General features: G+C 40.0%; 1 protein-coding gene across 1 annotated transcript in view; it reads left to right on the top strand.

The window, feature by feature from the left end:
- Nucleotides 1–1,479: 1,479 nt before the first annotated feature.
- The window catches only part of mtnr1al (melatonin receptor type 1A like), a 32,333-nt gene continuing 14,163 nt past the window's right edge, over nucleotides 1,480–19,649 (top strand). The window contains exon 1 of the mRNA XM_067600034.1: nucleotides 1,480–2,365. Coding sequence (XP_067456135.1) covers nucleotides 2,071–2,365 — 295 coding nt within the window. The 5' untranslated portion in view covers nucleotides 1,480–2,070. The remainder of the gene's footprint in view (nucleotides 2,366–19,649) is intronic.

Consider the following 19,649-nt stretch of genomic DNA (forward strand, 5'->3'; position numbering starts at 1 on the left):
TAAATATACATTACAGTGAAGTACTTGGTATTAAGAAAGCTGTTTCTAAGCCTAAATCAGGCACGAACAACTTCTTGAACTCAAAAACTAAAAGTCACATTGAAAAAACTTCTTTAGTTTGAGCGACTCAAGACTTCAGTGGCAATACTCGTGCAGGATATATGTCTATATGATTAAAGATAAAAGAGCTGTGATCATTTATATATGACCATCATCTCTGTTTTTGACAGTTTCACACCTCAGATAACACTGGACTCTATGAGACTGTTAGACAGCACTCTCTGTGCTTTTGGGCAATTTATTCAAAAACCATGTGTCTTATTTTAATGGAAGTAGCATTAGATGAGAGAGGACAAGAACAATTTTTGTATAAAATGTGCTTGTAGAGTGTAAGATGTGGGAGTAAGATCATAAGATGTTAATATTTTTGATAAAAAAAATTTTAAGGCCTGAACCTTCAGTCTGGGTCTGAACATTCTGTACAGTACACGCTAATGTAAAAATCTGAGAAAAATGAAAATTTAATGAAAGTTGAACTGTTTTGTGTAAAAACCATAAAAGATATCCAAAAGCTGAATACAAATTTAATAAATAAAAGTCTTGTGACATGTTTAAAGCTTAAATGAAGTCTCTAGCTGAAAGTATGTGGAAGTTGTTGAATTACAAAGTGCTGTGGGTTGAAGAGGATTTGAACACTCCGTTCATTCATTTCAATGGCAGGAATTTTTTGAAAAAATGCAATAAATTTAAGTAAGTATAAAAGGTCGAAAAGGGCTGAATACATAAATGTCCTTAAAGACCATTTTGATAGTTGAATGGTTTATGTAACTGAAAGTATGGAGAAGTGGAAAACTTGCAAAAAACGGAAGAATAATGATAAAGATTAGGATAACAATAATTCATTTCAGACTAATAAAGATCTGAATAGGCTGATATATGACAGTTCCTCTAATCTTTTAAGAAATAACAAAAAGTTCAAGCTGAGTTCAGTACTGAGAACCAGCGATAGACTATCAGCTCCTCCACACATGTTGGAGGAATGTGAAGGACCGTCCGATGATGCGTTCAGGATGCACCGTGAGGCGCGCATCCGAGGCGGCGAGGGCGCGCGCAGCAACATCATCTGGAAGAGACGATAAGAGGCGAGAGAGAGAGAGAGAGAGAGAGGGAGAGAGAGAGAGAGAGCGAGGGAGAGAGAGAGAGAGAGAGAGAGAGCATCACTGAGACCGCACAGGTGGAAGCACGACGAGATAAACAGATCACAATAGAGACATAAAAGAAAATAAATGTTAAGACAGAGAGGAAAAGTGAGACTATAGAGCAAAATAAGCAAATGAGATGAAAGAAATAAAAGAGGAAAGTGACAGAGATACACGCACACACACACACACAAAACCACAGCAGTAAAGGCGGAAGAGTAAAGGGGAGAGACGGAGAGAGAGAGGGGGAGGGAGGGAGAGAGAGAGAGAGATGCTATAAGGCGCGCAAACCTCCTCGATGAGCTTTAGGACGCTCAGAGTTGAAGTTGCTTTCGTCACATGAGAAACTCAGAGCGACAGACCGGCGGCTGAAGCTCAATGAAGCTGGAATCATGAATAACGGAGCGGATTTGTGAATGAACCCTCAGAGTGGAAACATCTCTCCAGCTGCTGCGCGAACAGACGAAGCTCGAACAAATGAAGCTGGTGACTTGAGAAGCTTCCGATTCGTAATTTTGTTTTATTTTCTCCAGTTCAATGGGAAGTAAATGAGACAGTAAGAGTAAATGAGATAGCCTACTGGAAACCTTTTTTTTCTGTGCGTTTCTTGTCTTTAAATGAAGATAGGCTACATTGAGCGTCAATGCGCAGATTTGTAAATATAGTCTATTTTATGTATTCTCTTATACGGGTCAACCTACACGGGTAGAAAACAGGACTAATCAAAGTTAAGACTATACTGCTCCCGCAGAAATGTCCTACTATGCCCTGTGTGGAGACTTGGGCTCGTAAGGGACGCGTCGCTCCGGTGCCATTGCGCTCAAGAGATGCGCACGGCTCCCCGGTGCGCCTAGTCTGACAGCCGTGCGTTATGCTGAATGAACCGACCTTCCGCGACCACCACCCGATGCGACTCGTCGACCCGAGGCACCTTCCGCAACTGATGTCCCTGGAGGACCATGAACCCACAATGGTGGAGGGGACCTTGGTGCCCCGCAACTCCACGCCGGCAGGGGAGGAAGGGGCCCCGGGTCAGCAGCACCAGTCCTTCCCCTGGGCAGTGACCCTGCTAGCCGGCGTCCTGATCACGACCATCGTGGTGGATGTTATCGGGAACATGCTGGTCATCGTGTCCGTGTTCAGGAACAGGAAACTCAGGAAAGCAGGTAGAGGTGTTGTACTCGTTACATACTCAACATTATGCGATAAAAAAGGTGTTGAAATGAGCTTCCTGTGCTTGATGGAATCATTTTCATCGTTTCCATGATGTTTCTTCAGTAACTGAATGTTTGTGATCATCAATAGTGAGTTTATTGCCAAATTTTAGTACTTTACTGTGTTTCTTTTTCTTGTACTCTAATAGTATCACTATGATGTCTGAATGATATACTGTAGCTCTTTACAGTCTCTTGAGATTTTCCTGTAATATTCCACGTTTAACCTTAAAGAAATTGTTGTAATCATATGATATATTTATGATTATTTTTGATTCTTTTGAAGAATATCACATAAATATTAGGATATTGTCATTTTAAACTCACAAAACAGATATAGTAGTAGTAGAAGTAATAGTATTACTAGTGGACAAGTGCTCCAAATGCACCAATCCGATCATATCATAGGAGGCAAATATAATATCCTGTTAGTGTCCATTGATAGTGGTGAGTTCTATGGATGTGAGTACTTGCTTCTGGGTTATAAATCTTTCTGTTAGTGTAAACTGCAGCTTTTTGCACTTCCTGCTCAATAACTTAACGAGAGCATTAACAGACAACCTAGAGAAGTTATTTTCAATGTTTAGGACTCAAGTTTTTCCATCTTTTCATTTTTCTGTTGCTGCTATGCTGAGTGATTCAAGGAGTTTTTTCACATGTGTTCCTCAAGGACGCTTTGACAGAACGTTTGGCTGCTGCAGACAATAAGACACACAGCGTTTTCTTATGGTTTTATAAAAACACAGCACTGACAGAAAAATAGGGGCAATCCAGACTTGTGGAGGGGCTCTGCAGTGGCAGGCTGGGAACTTTGCCATTTTGGCTTTCGGTCAAGGACTTTTAGAAACTAAAAGTAGTGATGCCACAGTCGGTGACTCACTGTAATTGATGTGCAAATCTGATAGTATCCCCAGACTGATGGACTACGAGCCTTCAAGAGCACCGCTGTGCATAAATAACCTGAGCTCTTAAGACTCCTCAAACATACAGAAGGAGGGAAAAATCAATCCACGCTCCTAATTGTTATCTCTCACTCAGCAGCATGCTCCCGTGGAGCCATCTGAAGTAGTAAATATCACATTGAAAGCACTTAGTGAAGACACGCGCCTTACTTTGCGCTCATACGACAATATATGAATATTGATGAGTTGGTTTACCGTTTATGATCCTCGCATCCTGCGGCGATGAAGCCTAACTTCCTGTGAAGCTCTAGTATTAATATTCCTGGCAAGAGAGTCAGTTCACCGCATCCTCTGTTCCAGTCAGAAGATGTTAGAGCAGCTTGTTTGTGAAAGTTCAAAAGGTTGCCGGGTCAAATCCCAGCTCAGCTGGGAGACTGTGGGTGAGTAGAGGAGGAAGGTTTAAAATCTCCCCTCTGAGCTGCCATTCACTGAAGCACTTAAGCAAGTGTTTGTATTTATGTAGTCAGAGATCGACCGGAGGTTTTGTTGGGAAGATCCAGTGCAGGGAAATTAACGCCAGTTATCAAATGCTGGTAAATTTTGTGCAAAGCAGTTGAATCTGTCAGCTTGTACATTTACATCAGCACGGTAAAAAGCTCTGTACTTAAACATTTTAGTTTTTTTTTTGTTTACAGCTTTAGTTAGAAAATGTTTCACAATTCAACAACTTGTGGGTGTATGCTTTTTAATATGTTGTTATTGTTAAATGGTTGTACAGCTGAACATGAGAACTGGTCCTAAAGGTTTGTGGCCACGGTGCGTTCACATCCTGATGAGAAGTTGTGACATCTGAGAGCTGAGTGTCAGCTGCTGCTGAGCAGAACAGCGCTCCAGTATGATGTTGGCGGGAGATTAAATCTGACAGACGATAGACAAACATGTAAAAACATTGTAAAAAGGAATAATGTCTCACGGTTTTGTGGCTTCAGTTAAAATTCAAGTCACATTTCTGACAAATGATTAGCATTAAAAATGACTGAAATGCGGTTGAAACACTGGTTACACTGTATGTAACCTAGACATCTATAAAAAACCTTTCTTCTAGCCCAGTTTTAACCATGCTGGTTAGACTTTCTGATAACTTTACCTTGTTCAGACGACTATTACTGCTGCGACGGGATGTGGACTTCTTGTCTGCAGAGCGATACGATTACAAAGCACTCAAAGGTCAAGAAGGCAGTGAATTTTTAACTTAATTATTTTTCTCTCTATCCAAGATAATTTTCCGTCACCTGAGCGTCTAAACCTGCAGCCTCCGTACGTCTGGTCGCTCCTGAGCTCCTGAGACTTGTCATGGTGACAAATCAGCATCGCCAAGAATCGATACGTAAACATCCATATAGTGTCATTCCCTGTGGCTCAACAAGGCTTCAGTCAAAAAAGACGAGTCATTTGTTTTCCCGCTTTTCGTGAAAATGTAACGATTGGAGGTGGAAAACGGGATGAGTTGCTCACCTTCTCATTCATCTGAGCTCCCAACCCCCTCCCACCCCCCCGTCCTCTCTTAGCTCCCTTTTTTCCCTCCCTCCCTCTTCTTCACTTATCCCATCTTCTCAACTCAATTGATCTCTTCTCTCTCCTATCCTGCCTTTCTCGTCCTTTCCATTTGATTCATTCCTTTACAGTCTTCTCCTCACCTTCCCGCTATCGAGTGTCCTCTCTTCTCTCCCCCTTTAATCACAGAACTCTTCTCTTTCCTCTTCTCCTACCCTGTCAGGTCTCTTGTGTCTTTAATTTTTCCAATTCCGCCTCTCCTTCCCCTTCTCCTCTCTTTTCCCGCTGGTGAATTATTCTCCTCTTTCCCCCCGTTTCTCTGTCATCTCTTCCATCCATCTCCTCTCTCTCCATCTGCCCTGTCAGAGACACATTACCTGCTTATTAGTGAACTCCTGTCACAGTCCATCACGTCAGTGTCATCAAAACCGACAGATTACTTTCAATCATAACCTGGACAGATTCAACACATCTACCCGCCCTGCTTGATCTGCGAAAAACACCTGTAAATACAACGCTGTTCATATATTCTGGTGGAATAACGGTATGGAAATATCTGTAACTGTTTACATCTGAAAACAAACATGTCGCCGTTTCCTGTCTGATTGCTCAAACTCACTGAATTCAACTCATTTACTCCCTGAAACTGAAAATTGTGTCCAGCTGAAAATCAATTTGATGAAGTGTGAATGAATGTGAATGTTTTCATTGATCTCAAGACCGGTAGATAAGCGGTTCTTAACCTTTTCAGAGCCAGAGGACAGTCCCGTCTGGATGGTGGAATCCAAAGCAGACAGGAAGTGGAGATTAACTCAAAATGACACCATGATCTATTCATTAACATGCATTTTAGATACATCTGTTCTTATTAGCATTTATGGAGTAGAGGTGTCCAGTCTCTTGTTGTACAAGGCACTAAAAGGACGCTTTCCACCCAGCTGGTACGCTAAGGGGAGAGTTAGAAGGTCTATCTGCCCAAATTTCAAGAATGCAGCAGACGTCATTACACAATCCAAGTCAGATTTCAGTTGACTCTCCGGCTAGCTGCTAGCGACTGATGATTTTTCTTGGATCGAGGTTGGATCACATTCCCAACCACAAACGAACTGCTACAGAATTCATTTGGGACCTTATGGAGACCACTTCCTCAAAGGGTCTTAGTGCAGCTCATACCAAGAGGGAAAACAAACTAGAGTCTGATTTAACCGGATTAAACAAAGCAGGTTTGAGAACGCCCTCGGTGCTTAGACTGTAGAAAAACATGGATGAAGCATCTGTAACATGACTTGTGACTAACATGACATGGCTTTTAGCTATTCTATCAGTATTTAGAGTGAGAAAATCAAAGTCGGGCGCTGAGGTGGAGCTGAGTAAGATCAGTGATAGTCTGTTGAGTCTTGAAACCTGAGAGCCAATCGAGGGCCATTAATATCTGACTATTGAAACCATCATGTTTAAAATGGGCAACAAGACACATACACAGAAGTAAAATTAACTATTAGAACAGTGTCTTCATGTTGAAGAAACCCAACGAATTTGTATTTTAGAGAGACATTTGAGGGGTTTGTGTTCACTTTTAAACACCAAGTAGCCTTGAGAACAGTGCTTACTAATCTTTTTGGCTTCTGATCCCTGAAACCAAGACAATGTTTATTTACAGCCTCATGTCACAGAGTGCATATTAGGGGTGTGCCCAAATACAAATACATTATTTGGCAAAGCACAAATAGTGGGTTTTATATGAATATTTGTTTCATACAAATATTTAAAAAATTATTTGTTGGGGGTGTTCCCCAGAGATAAAGCTGAGCTACTGACGCAAGCAAAGTGCCCCCAATGGACTCTCCATAACCTGTTGTTCCCCATCTCTTTTTCACAAAGTTAGGTTGTAAAAAATAGGCAATAAATGAAAAGCGGAAAGCAAGAATCACCTTTGAAGTTCTTCGCTACATGTTACACGCTGTGCTGTCTCTGTGTTATGGGTGTATAAATAGGTAGAGGTCTGTCTGCATGAGGTGATGAGTAAAGTTTTAGCTCAGTAATCAGCACAGTCGTCTACGATCTGGGAGACTCCAGTTCAAGACCCGATGTGTGGACCTCCTTTATAAGGTAGTTTATTCATGAACACTTATTGTAACACTTTAATTTTCCAAAATTTAAAGTGTCATAAAAACAAAAACTGGATTTTTAAGCCTCTATCCACTTTTATTCGAATACAAATACAAATACAAATAATTTTGCTGCCTCAACAAATACAGATACAAATACAAATACTGGGATCTCTGCACATGCCTAGTACATATGTGTCTATATGTCAGGCAAAGAGTAATTTTTACAAAAGTGTAAAGCGTTTCGACTTTCCTTGTTATCATCTGCTGATCCCTTTAGTGGTGAATGTAAGTCCAATATTCACTCTCTTTTAACTCTTGTTTTTGCTCTCTACCAACTCCTAGGGGAGATATCTGGCTCTTTAGCTGCTAAATGCTCCACTATGTTCACCAGCTAGTCTACAGCTAACTGTGTCTGTTTGCTGTTTGGTGCTGAGCATTCAATGAAACTAATGCCTGTTAGGTTAAAAAAGACTTCTGTTCTCAATAATGTGCCATTTAAAACCTGTCACAAGTCATTTACATATTGCAGTATAGAAATTACAAAAGAATGCTCTGCTCTCTTTAATGTTAACTTTCACTAAATCGCAGAAAAATATTAAATTTTGGAAAACTCCTCCCATCTCATTAATCGATAGAATTATGCCATTAAAATGATTCTTCTTCCTCAGCTATTATATCTTTTCCAAAGTCTACCAATATTTTTCTAAATTATTTTTTTAATCACCTCGATTCTGTCATCTTCCATTTCTTATGGAGCTATAAAGGCCACAGAATTAAAAAAAAGCCCACCTCTGCAAATCTAAACAGGATTTTCATTTATATTACTGGACTAGTCAAATGAAAAGTATTACATGGTGGCTTGATAATATGACAGCTTCCCCCATCTGTTTACAGCTAGAACGAGAACTTGGTTGCATTATTTTCATAGTCCATGTATACTAATAGTGTCATAGCATCGTCAGAATTTGGAGACAAATTAAGAAATATTGTCCTCTACCAGTGTTGTCAGTCTTACTTCCTATCAGGGATGTGCAGAGAGCCTAGTATTTGTATTTGTATCTGTATTTGTTTAGGCAGCAAAATTATTTGTATTTGTATTCGAATAAAAGTGGAAAGAGGTTTAAAAATCCTGTTTCTGTTTATGTTTTTATTGCGCTTTTAATTTTAGAAAAGTATTACAATAAGTGTTCATGAAGTGTTGCCTAGGGAGCACTTCATTTGTGTCAGTAGCTCAGCTTTATCTCTGGGGAACACCCCCAACTCCAGGAGTGACGTCCAAATTAGGAAATATGCGTCATGTAGCAGGTGGATGTGACTCCCCTCGTTGAGACCTGCTGATAGATGTCACAGCAGAGCAGAGGAGAGACACTGAGATAGTGATGTAACCGACTTGCGCGCTTGTATTTAACATGTTTTTTTTTTTTTCTTCCTGAAAACAAATAATTTTTAAAATATTTGTATGAAACTAGTATTTGTAAAAAAAAAAAAACACTATTTGTGCTTTGCTGAATAACGTATTTGTATTCGGGCACACCCCTACTTCCTATAACTGGAAATCCATCTTTTTTATCTCAAATGGATAAAGCATTTTGTCAGTGGATAAATGCAGGAATATATACAATTGGAGATTTATATTCAGGCGGAACATTTGTCTCATTTGATCAGCTACAACAAAAATTTTGGCTTCCATACAGCCACTTTTTTAGATTTTTACGAAACGAAAGATAATAAATTATATACACTCAAATAATTATAATTATGAGAAAGCCTCAGCTACTATTTTAGAAAGGTTTCATATGCAAATTCCAGCAAGAAACTGACAATATTTAACAACAATATTTTGTGTCCCCTTCTATGTCTGCATTAAAAAATGAATGGAAAAAAAGGGTTAGGAGTCAAAATATCAGAAGAAATTTGGCAATCAAGCATAACAAAGATCAAATTAGATTTAATTAACTTAAATTAACTTTAATTAACTAACAAAACAAAACTACATAAAATGTTTCTTGAGTATAAAATAGAACAGGCAGATCTCGTGCATAGTTTTGTCAGTTGCTCGAAATTACTTATTCATTAGACTAATATGAAAGAGATATTGACGTAGACCCTCTCTTAATAATTCTGTGGACATCGGAATCAATATCAGCATTGATTAAATCACAACAACAACTTCTTTTGAACTGGAATAAAGAAGTTGTACCCACAGCTGACTTGAATGGACTTACTGACATATTACACATTGAAAGAATAAAGTATGTTGTAAAAGATAAACTTGCTATATATTATCAAATTTGGGAGCCTTTCCTTGGTTTTTTTGGGGAGGTAGTTAATTTTCTAAATGTATTTGTTTAATCTTACACGTATTTATGGATTTTATTTATCACATGTGTGTATATATACAAGACTTGGGTGTGTATTTGTATATCCGCATTAGTTTTACCCTTCAATGGTCAATGAAAAGCATTCTTAAGTACGAGTGACTGTCCAGGTGGGTCACGGTTGAGTGGAGTGCTGTGGAGATGGTGTCTCCTGTTGACCTGTTGCGGCGGTCTGTAAACTGGCGTGGGTCCAGTGTAACAGGCAGACAAGATTTCAAGTGTGAACAAACCAGTCTCTCGAACCACTTGGCAATGATGGGGGTGAGTGCGACAGGACGGAAGTCATTCAGGGCCCCAGTGGGGTGCTTTGGCATTGACACGATGGAGGTGGTCTGTCTTGAACTTTGTGGGGACAACTGCCTGGGCCAGGTGTACTTGGGGAGCAGAATCAATGTGAGATGGTCAGACTGTCCCAGATGGTGGGGAGGGGGAGGGGTGTGAGTTTGTAGGCATCAGCCACACTGGTGTAAACATGGTCCAAAGTTTTATGCCCCTTTGTGGTGCAGGAGACATTCTGATGAAACTTTGGAAGAACAGATCTCAAAGTGCAGTCCATCTGGGTGCATGATCTACAGCTTGCAAATAGCAGCACAAAGTTCTTCCGTGGTCACTTTTGAATTAGCTTCAGAGGGACATAAACACATAAAAGCAGCAGCAACAGTGCAATGCAAATGCACGTAGAAGGGTCTGCACTTAATAATCAGGTAATCCAGATCAGCAGAGCAGGGGTTATCAGCAATGACAGAGTCTGAGCACCATGTTTTGTTTACATAAATGCATACGCCACCACCCTTGCTTCTACTTGAGGCTGCTGCTGCTCTGTCAGCCCTGAAGACAGTAAACCCCTCCAGGTCCACCACGCTGTTTGGAACATTGTTGCTGATCCATTGTTTCTGTGAAGAAACATGTGAGGGTCCAGATCTTTAGTTCCTCCGGCTTGTTCGCCAGAGACCGCACATTGATGCTAGGTAGCACTGGCTGGTGTGGTTTAGCCTTAGCTTAGCCCACAGGCCTCTGTGCTAACTTTGTTTATGGTCTCAACACTGACACTGGCTGTTGGGATGAATAGATCGTTTGGTTTTGGCGTCCTTCCCAGCTCCGGAGGTAGCTGGTTGAAGACGCAAGGATAATCCAGAATACGTGAATAAACACCATATCGCAAAAACTGGTGAGACGCTGAGCCTCGTGATGTGCGTGTGCTGCCATCTTGTCCATCTTAGCAACAAAGACAAGAGAACGGATGGACGTCTGTGGACATGTGTGAACAATCTGATGTCATCATGAGGAGGAAGTAGAGGCAACATTGCAAACGAAGCGTTCAGAGCAGGCTGAAGCCCTGACCTTTGACTTTCATTTAGCATTTTTACATACATCACATCGAGTTTTGGACCATGTTTAACACCTGGCATCATAACAGTATAAAAATACATAAAAACATATGCTACAAAAAGCATGACATGTCCCCTTTAAAAGGATTTCCTTTACATTCATGTGAAATGTCAGCAGCTCCACACAGATGGAATATGGTCTGTTTTAAGCTTTGGGATGATGGATGATGCCACTCTGCATCATGCGACGTAAAGCTGAGCAGATGGCTGTTCTCTGGGTGCTGCACTGAATCCTGAAACAACCGGTCTGACAGCTGGAAACCAGCAGGAGGGGGAGGGAGGGGGGTCTGCTCTGAAATACCACCCACAGAAGGGATTTGCTGGTAAAATAAGCTCACACTTCTTCTTTGACCTTCATTATCATCTCAACATCTCAAGACACACCAGAGTTTATTCTGAGGAACGCTGATGGCTCTCAATGAGCCCCAAAGCTCTCAACTAATCAAACTTGTTATGTAAATCTGTGAACTCTCTGCAGAAGGTGGCAACGACTTTCACACAGTTTATAACTATTAGTGACAACTAGATTAGGAACATACATGAGCAAACATTCATGCAAAAGCTTTAATTAGGGTTGAGGTTTAGTAGACGTTTCCCAAATCTGACACTATCGAATGCATTCATCATGCTACTCAGCTTTCAGCATTTTTAGGTATCTAAAGTTATACACAACATAACTTGATATTTAAAACAAATCACAGACTTATTTTAGGTCTGTAATCAGTTTTTTTTTTGTTTTCTGAAAGGAGGAAACACTACAAATTTGAGTAGTAACCTAAATAATGTTCATAACAACATCTGCGCAGCAACACAGGTGTAGCATACTGTCAGTTATTCACAGCTGTTATGCTGATAAGATCAAAATAGTGAAATGCTTAAGCCTGATTTTTCACCCACTTGGTGGCAGCGGAAACAGTCCAATATTCAGTCTCTTTGCTCTGTTTATGCTCTCTGTCAACTCCTGAGGGAGATATCTGGGTCTTTAGCTGCTTAATGCTCCACTGTGTTCTCCAGCGAGTCGCTAACTATGTGTCTGTTTGCTGTTTGGTGCTGAGCAGGTAGTGTACAGTGGGTTTTTAAGAAAAAAACAGGAAAAACAGTTGCCTGCTGCGGCTGAAAATGACACTATGACAACGCCAAAACAGTACAGTTGCAGCCTGAACAGGTAAACAACAAGCTGATACCTTCCACTCACAACTTCTTAGGATCTTGAAGAATAAGACGGGTAACAGGAGCAGTTCAGAAATATCAAAAATTGTTTCCAGTACAGTTCTTAGCTGCTTTATGGTAGAAACAGACGCCTCATTCCTGTGTCCAAAAGGTCTTCTCGTCCTCAGAGCAAAAACTCAGCGGCTAAACTCAATGCATGCAGCTTCAGGATGAAAATTCCTCTTGTGTCTGTTTCATCGAAGGGATGCAGAGTCCTAAAGCAACTGAGATTAACTGCTTCTGCTTCTCTAAGGTTTTTCTAATCTTTCGCTGTCCCTATAAGGATATCCTTCATCGGATGACTTGCAAACATGAAGTAAGTCGGATGAACCTTCAGCATGATGAGGAGACCAAGGTAGTGACACAGAAGCAGCAGCTTTTTACAAATTGATGTCACCCATAATAGTTCTTCAGAGGAAGATGACAGATTTAACTTCCATTTTTCATCGCACTGAATGAATCCTGCTTGTTAACTTTGGATTTTGTTGCTCCAGTTGCTAGACTATGAGGAGAGAAATTCATTGCCTACACACCATAAAGCCTTTACAGCTCAAGTTTTGGGTGACTGCACTGCTGGAACAAGGTCACAGCCAGCAGGAGGAAGAAATAATTATATACCTCCTTTCTGGGTTTTCAGATAATACACCTGTTAAAAATGATGTGTGGCTCTAGAAAATGATTTTCAACAGCTTTGGACAGTCAACAACAACAGCATAATTTCTTTGATTAGCTTTTGTTCAGTTTACAATCTGTTTGGCCTCATTCATGATTACTGTGCATGAAGCCATGATGCAGTTAAAAGGGGAAATTTTGTGTCTCTATAGAAACAGGATTAGCCTGTCCATAGAAAATAATACGAGGTTCTTATTAAAACAAGATGGGATTTAAAGAGACTCATCCAGAGGCTCATTGATCACTTCCTAGAGCTTCCTCTGCCTGTCTGATACTCAACACATGCATTATTTTCACAGTACAGTATATAATAGGACCTGTTAACTTCCACATTTGATGATTTAGTCAGTAAATTAAGATTTATAAACTTTCATTTAGCAATCTGAGAGAAAACAGTGGAAAAAGGCTTTCCCAAAGGGAGTCACTAAATGCAAAAAATAATTTAATATGCTCAATATCTGCACGAATAGAGGCACTAAATGGCATGAAGAACACAGAAAAGGTTTGGATCAGCAGCTACTGTGATTGCAACGTGCTGCTCTTCAGGCGGCATCAAGAGGTTTATGCAAACGTGTTTGTAGATGTAGAGAAAAGGCAGGAAATGAGGTGGTAAATACATCATATTCGGAGACAATGAATACAAAGTAATGGGATACTTGAATTGTTGATAAAGAATATTCAGCATGTTGCATTCAAGCTTAGTGACATGATTAAACACAAGGACAATATGCTGCACAATATATGTATATACCTACCTATGTATATACCTACCTTTGTTCTATATATACACCTTTGTGTATATATAGAACAAAGGTAGAAAGTAAAACAATATGAGACTAATGATATAAAATTATGAAAACAGATTTAATAATAATAATAAAATAAAGTGAAATAAAAACTAGATAAAATAGATCACAAAAGAAGGCAAATAAACTTGACAGGAAAAAAATGCAAATAAATAACATTTTACAACATGAATACTATAAAATAAGTGGATAAAATAAAGTAAATAATGTCTATAAATCATTCATAATCAAAAGCCAGACTAATGAGGCGGATTTTAAGTTTACATTTAAAGATATCAACACGTCCAGCTGCTATCAGATCTTCAGACTGTTCCGGCAGCTCGAAGCATAAAAGCTAAAAAGTTGCTTCACCAAAAGATTTTTTTCTCCTGCACTGTGGAACAACTAAACGACCTGAGGGGCCGTACTGAGACATGCAGGCTGGTGCAAGACCATGAAGAGCTTTAAAAACAAGTAAAAATCATTTTCAAAAACAATACAGAGACTGACAGGCGACCGATGTAAAGACTTTAAAAGAGGTGTGATGTCTTCTCTCCATCTGATAGATAATCAATCAATCAGTCAATTTTTATTTATATAGCGCCAAATCACAACAAAAAGTCATCTCAGGGCACTTTTCACACAGAGCAGGTCTAGACTGTACTCTTTAATTTACAGAGACCCAACAATTCCCCCATGAGCAAGCACTTGGCGACAGCGATAAGGAAAAACTCCCCTTTAACGGGTAGAAACCTCAAGCAGAACCCGGCTCTTGGTGGGCGGCCATCTGCTTTGACCGGTTGGGTTGAGAGAGAGAAAGAAAGAGGGAAAGGGGGAGGAGGGGGGGGACAGAATAATAATAATAACAATAAGTAGCAATAGCCCTGGAAGGATGCCAACAGGACTGCAAAGGACTGCGAAGGCTTGGCCTGCAACCCAGGGTTTCCTGCGAGATGAGAAAGCACAGAAAACTCCGGGGAAGAAGCAAAGTTAGTGAAATGCATTGATGTTACAGGAGGAGAGAGGAGCTCAATGCATCATGGGAAGTCCCCCAGCAGTCTAGGCCTATAGCAGCATAACTAAGGGCTGATCCAAGGTGAGCCTGGTCAGCCCTAACTATAAGCTTTATCAAAAAGGAAAGTTTTAAGCCTACTCTTAAACATAGAGAGGGTGTCTGCACCCTGGACCGAATCTGGAAGATGGTTCCACAAGAGAAGAGCCTGATAGCTGAAGGCTCTGCCTCCCATTCTACTTTTAAAGACTGTAGAAACCACCAGTAAGCTGCATACTGGGAGCGCAGTGTTCTAGTGGGATAATACGGTACTATGAGCTCTTAGATATGATGGTGCCTGACCATTAAGGGCTTTGTAAGTTAGGAGAAGTATTTTAAATTCTATTCTAGATAAGATAAGTAGATGAATCAAGTGAATGAACACAATATGTACAGTATAACTATATACACATATATTACAAGACGGGTTTAGACTAAACAAAATTCCTCAGTGAGCTCATGGGGAGACTCTGTTCCAGGCTGAATATCCATCTTACATCCATCTGTAAGAGCTGGCGACTCTTGCTGTTTAGTTCCTATATTCGTGCACATATTGAACATATCAAATTCTCTCACTTTTTTTTTTTTGATGACCCCCTTCCTTCTTTCTGAGAAAAACTTTCTTTGAGTCATCATGTTCTTTTCACATAAAGGAAAAGGTTTAGAGAGGCTTAATGATTCTGTTGTGTGTATGATAGTTGGCTGACTGGTAAGAGCTATAACATATAAATGAATAATGTCAATGTTGATGTAAATGTATGTTTAAAGGGTTAAAACAGGACTGGTTCAGGGCTGAATGAATCAGATGTGTAGAAAACTTTCTGACAAACTGTCACATCTGTGGAAAGAAATAAAGCTTAATTCAACTTAAGTTTAATATCCATTTGCAGCCTATAAAAAATGCATTTGGAGTGAAATACCTTCATGTTTTTTTCTCAAAAATGTATTAAACACACAAATCAGGTGAAGCCAGGCAGCTGCAGCTTCCAACCGGTGAATTTTTCCTCTTTTGCATTAATGCTTTGCTGGATTGATTTAACTGTTTGGTAAATATTGTGACCTGTTTTGCATCATTTTGGATTAAGAATTATAAGACGGCTGGTTATGATGGTATGTAATGATGAATAATGACTGATTTGGTACTGTACCATGGGATGAATAAAGACAGATGAAGTGATCCATCAAAATGAAAGGCTAAAGGGACGTTTTTTTTAAACTTTCCAACAGTCTTTCCCTTTGAAATTTGTGCTTAGTCCACCAACAAGTAGAAATCAACTAGGCTATATGACTATAGACTGACCTCCCAAGAAAAATGACAAAATCAGTCATTTCATGTTCATGTTCAAGTAACAGCGCCCTCTAGCGGGCAAAGTAATGATGATGAGACGAAGCATGAACTAAGCGATGTTATTATATAGCAACAAAGGAAGTGAATACAGGAAATTGTATAACAAAGTGATCATTTTAACCTAAACCACAATGTTTCCCTAAATCTAACCCAATGGTTTTTGTGCCTAAACCTAACAAGACCTTAACCACATTGTTGTTGCATCATAAAACATTTATTATTGTATTTTCCAAGGTTTTGGAAGACAAATGATGTCGTCCTGCTGATATGGGTGTCATATCTGTGTGTTGGTCTGTAGTTCATGGACCAATAATGTTGTTTGGTCGTTTAATATGGAGGACTTGATGATGAATACCGCATTCAGACTGACTATAGGAATGACACCTTGACTTTGTAGCATGAACAGCACTGCTGAGTGATAATTCTACCGTTTTCCTTGCAATGATCAAGTTTGATGATAAAACAATTGTTGCCATAACTTTCCAGAGCTGTAAAATCATCTCTAATAGTGTTATATACAGCTGTGCAGTGTTTTAGCGTCTGATAAACCTTCAGACGTATTGATCTGTACGTCAAACTGGACTTCCTGGATCGTATTCCATCTGACTACTGACTGATGACTGACTGATGATAGAAGCAACATCAGGCAACTAATTTGTCTTCTTTAATCTTTAATTTAATTAAATATTTTTATGTGGTGCTAATATCTGACAAATGTAGTCATCGCTGACCTGGACCAACCTGTTCTGTTGCTCCCTTTGAGACACACCAACACAGACGACAAATTTGACACTGAAGCTGTGCACAGTGGACAGATTCTTGGTAAGTCATCTCTGAGATTTCTGCCTCATACCGATATAATAGAGGTGGATGTAATTTCATGAGCATCAGAATCTGTCTGTCTATTACTCTGGATAATTCAAAGACCACAATGTGAATAGTTTTCATTGGAACTACAGTACTCTCTACTGAATGAACACCCTTCTTTTTAAAGCTGTGAGCACCACTGTATTTTGGTGGAGGCACAACTTTCAGTGGTGGATATCTCCACATCGTGTCACATAAAACCAGATCCGCATGGAAAGATACCAGTAGCAGTTAAAAAATAACAGTATTTTTGTGAGTTTGGGGGACTAACCCTTTCAATTTCACCAAATTTAAGCATTTATATTCATGCTTTGTCATTGCCGTAAGTATCACATCCCTTCATCAACCTCGCCATCACCCCTTGCAGGTGAGAGTCTCGCCTCCCCCACTCCAGCAGAGGAGAGATGTTACAACAACAGCAACAGGTGGCAGGAAGCTTTACAACAGTACAGCAAACAACTGCTGTACTGTGAGGCATGCGCTCTGTTGCAGCATATGACATGAAGTCACATCTTCCCTTTTCCCCTCCCGACATCATGTCTGATGAGCCTGACCTGATCCCAACAACCTGCCCGACCCCATCCTGCTGCAGCACACCTGCCCAAGAAAGCAAACGCTCTGGCGAGCTGCCACAGCGCCATGATTTATTTTGTCTAATTTCCTTTAACTGCTCGGCTAGTTTATCACTCTCTGTAATTCAGACTGTTTTTTTAGAGTCGGAGATGATACGGCGGCTGCTGCTGGAGGCGCAGACGCATTTCAGACATGACAACCCGCCTCGTCTTTAACCTCACAACCCAAGATCCTGACTCTGAAAAATACATTTTCTTTACAAATGTATCTGCTGCTCTCGGTTCAGTCGTGGGAGTGAAATGTAGAATGTACGGTTCAATGCACTGCAACCTCATACCCATTAAAATCTTACAACACCTCACATACATCTATATCCTCCCGTACGGTTGAAAGGTGGCTGATGATTCACAGCAGGTACAATAGATTCCATTAGAGACACGTTTTAATCGTGAAAAAAATAATACGCTCCAAAGACTCATATTCTCACCAAAATCTGGATAAATGCATAACTTGGTGTATCAAACTGGAGTCCGGTGTTTTGCTTACACAGAACGTAATTGTTTGACTGCAGGAGCCAATCCTTAGACTACAATAAGAAAGTAATGGTCCTCAGGGTTTGTATATTGACCTGCCTGTGTGGCTTCACAAGGAGTTCCATCTGATTGAACTTTGACCCGTGAAATTGCGAGGCTCCCCAGCGTCCAGACAGTTTGAGAGAGGGACTGACCTCTCATACAGGATATATTGTTTCTTTATGTTCTTGTCATATAACTGCATTGCAAAGTAATCGAAACAGCAGAGAAGAAGAGATGCTGCCTGGCTGCAGTTAGCGTAAGAACTAGGGATGTGCAGAGGGCTCAGTATTTGTATTTGTATCTGTATTTGTTGAGGCGGCAAAATTATTTGTGAATGAGTTGATTTGAAGCATCAATCTTTGTTTTGTATTATGAAATCAGACATTTCGGAGCTCTCACAAAAATACGTGTTTCCCAGTTGCAATTACAACTTGAAATTCCAACTATAAGAAACTGGAAATTGGTCATTACAGTAACTTTGATATGACAGATCAGAAAGCCAATCTGACTGTACCTTTAATTCAGGAAAAAGGATGTGATGTCTCAGGTGTAATGTAGGTGCTGAGCAGAGCGATCACAGGCTGCAAACATTGTATGAGAGTAACGCTACAGTTTGTTGACTTGTCGTGTCATTTTGTGCAAAACGGGATAAAGACACAAGCTGCAACTTTTATTATTTGGCAACTGCCCAAATCTGTAGGTAAAGGTTGAACAAAGGGGACCTTAACAGGAAATGCTCTCTTTATCCGTTCATTGAAGTGAATGAAAGACAGAGTGAGCATTTGTAGGGACTGGTGCAAATGTGACCGAGCTTTTACATAAACAAGCTTGGTAGTCTGACAGTAGTTGTGTATTTTTGCCATATTTTGAAAAGGACTGTGCTGCAGGTGAGGTTGTAGAAGTGTCTATGGATGTTATATACCTTTTTCTGCCATGAAGTCTGTCCATAAAAATAATTTATTGTAATTTACACAAGCCCAAGCTGAGTGGAGAGAGTTAGATAATCAAAATATAGATTTCAGGTTGAATATCTCTTTAAACATGACTTAAAAACAAGAACTCATTAGCCTTCCTAGTTTACTCTCAGCTTTCTCATCAGCTCTGTCAATGCTCGTTAACAATCACTTCACCAATTACCGAAGCCAGCCATTGATCAAAGGCTGAGAAGCTTCACTTGCCTCTTGCTCGCAGCAGCAGCAGCAGCAGCAGCAGCAGCAGCACAGATGTTCTGCTGATGCAAAGAAACATGCTGGTTGTCATCAGCTCTGATGTTTCAACGACTGACTTTCTGAGATTTAAAGTGGAAATAGACAACTTTTTTTTGCTTTAACTTATCGTTATGAAGTATATGTTGATTGCACGGGGTGATGGCTATAGAATAATGACACCATCAGCGTTTCACTTTCACTATGCAATTCTGCCTGCCACTCTGTATGATCTCCCAGGAAAATGAAGGCTTGATTTACGGCACAACCGCTGCACAACCAAAAGAGGAAACGGATAGAGCTGTATGGGAGCTTTAGAGCTTTACGGATAGAGTTACCTTTTGTGTGTTTTTTTTCTTTGATTTTAAAAATTGTCCATTTTTATTTTCTTTTCATTTTATCTTGATTTTATATTGTATGTATTTTGTGTTAATGTGGATCCCAGGAAGAGTAGCTGTTGCCCAGTGTAATGGTCAAACTATGCTATATGATAAATGTGGAATATTGCACAGGCAAATCTGATGACACACTACTTATATCTGTGTACACTATGTACACTACCTGAATAAACTTGTCTTTTGATTCCTAGAGGGCTTTTTTCCCGTTAGCTAAACTACC

The sequence above is a fragment of the Thunnus thynnus genome, chromosome 9 (genome assembly GCF_963924715.1).
Source record: "Thunnus thynnus chromosome 9, fThuThy2.1, whole genome shotgun sequence".
NCBI lineage: Eukaryota > Metazoa > Chordata > Actinopteri > Scombriformes > Scombridae > Thunnus > Thunnus thynnus.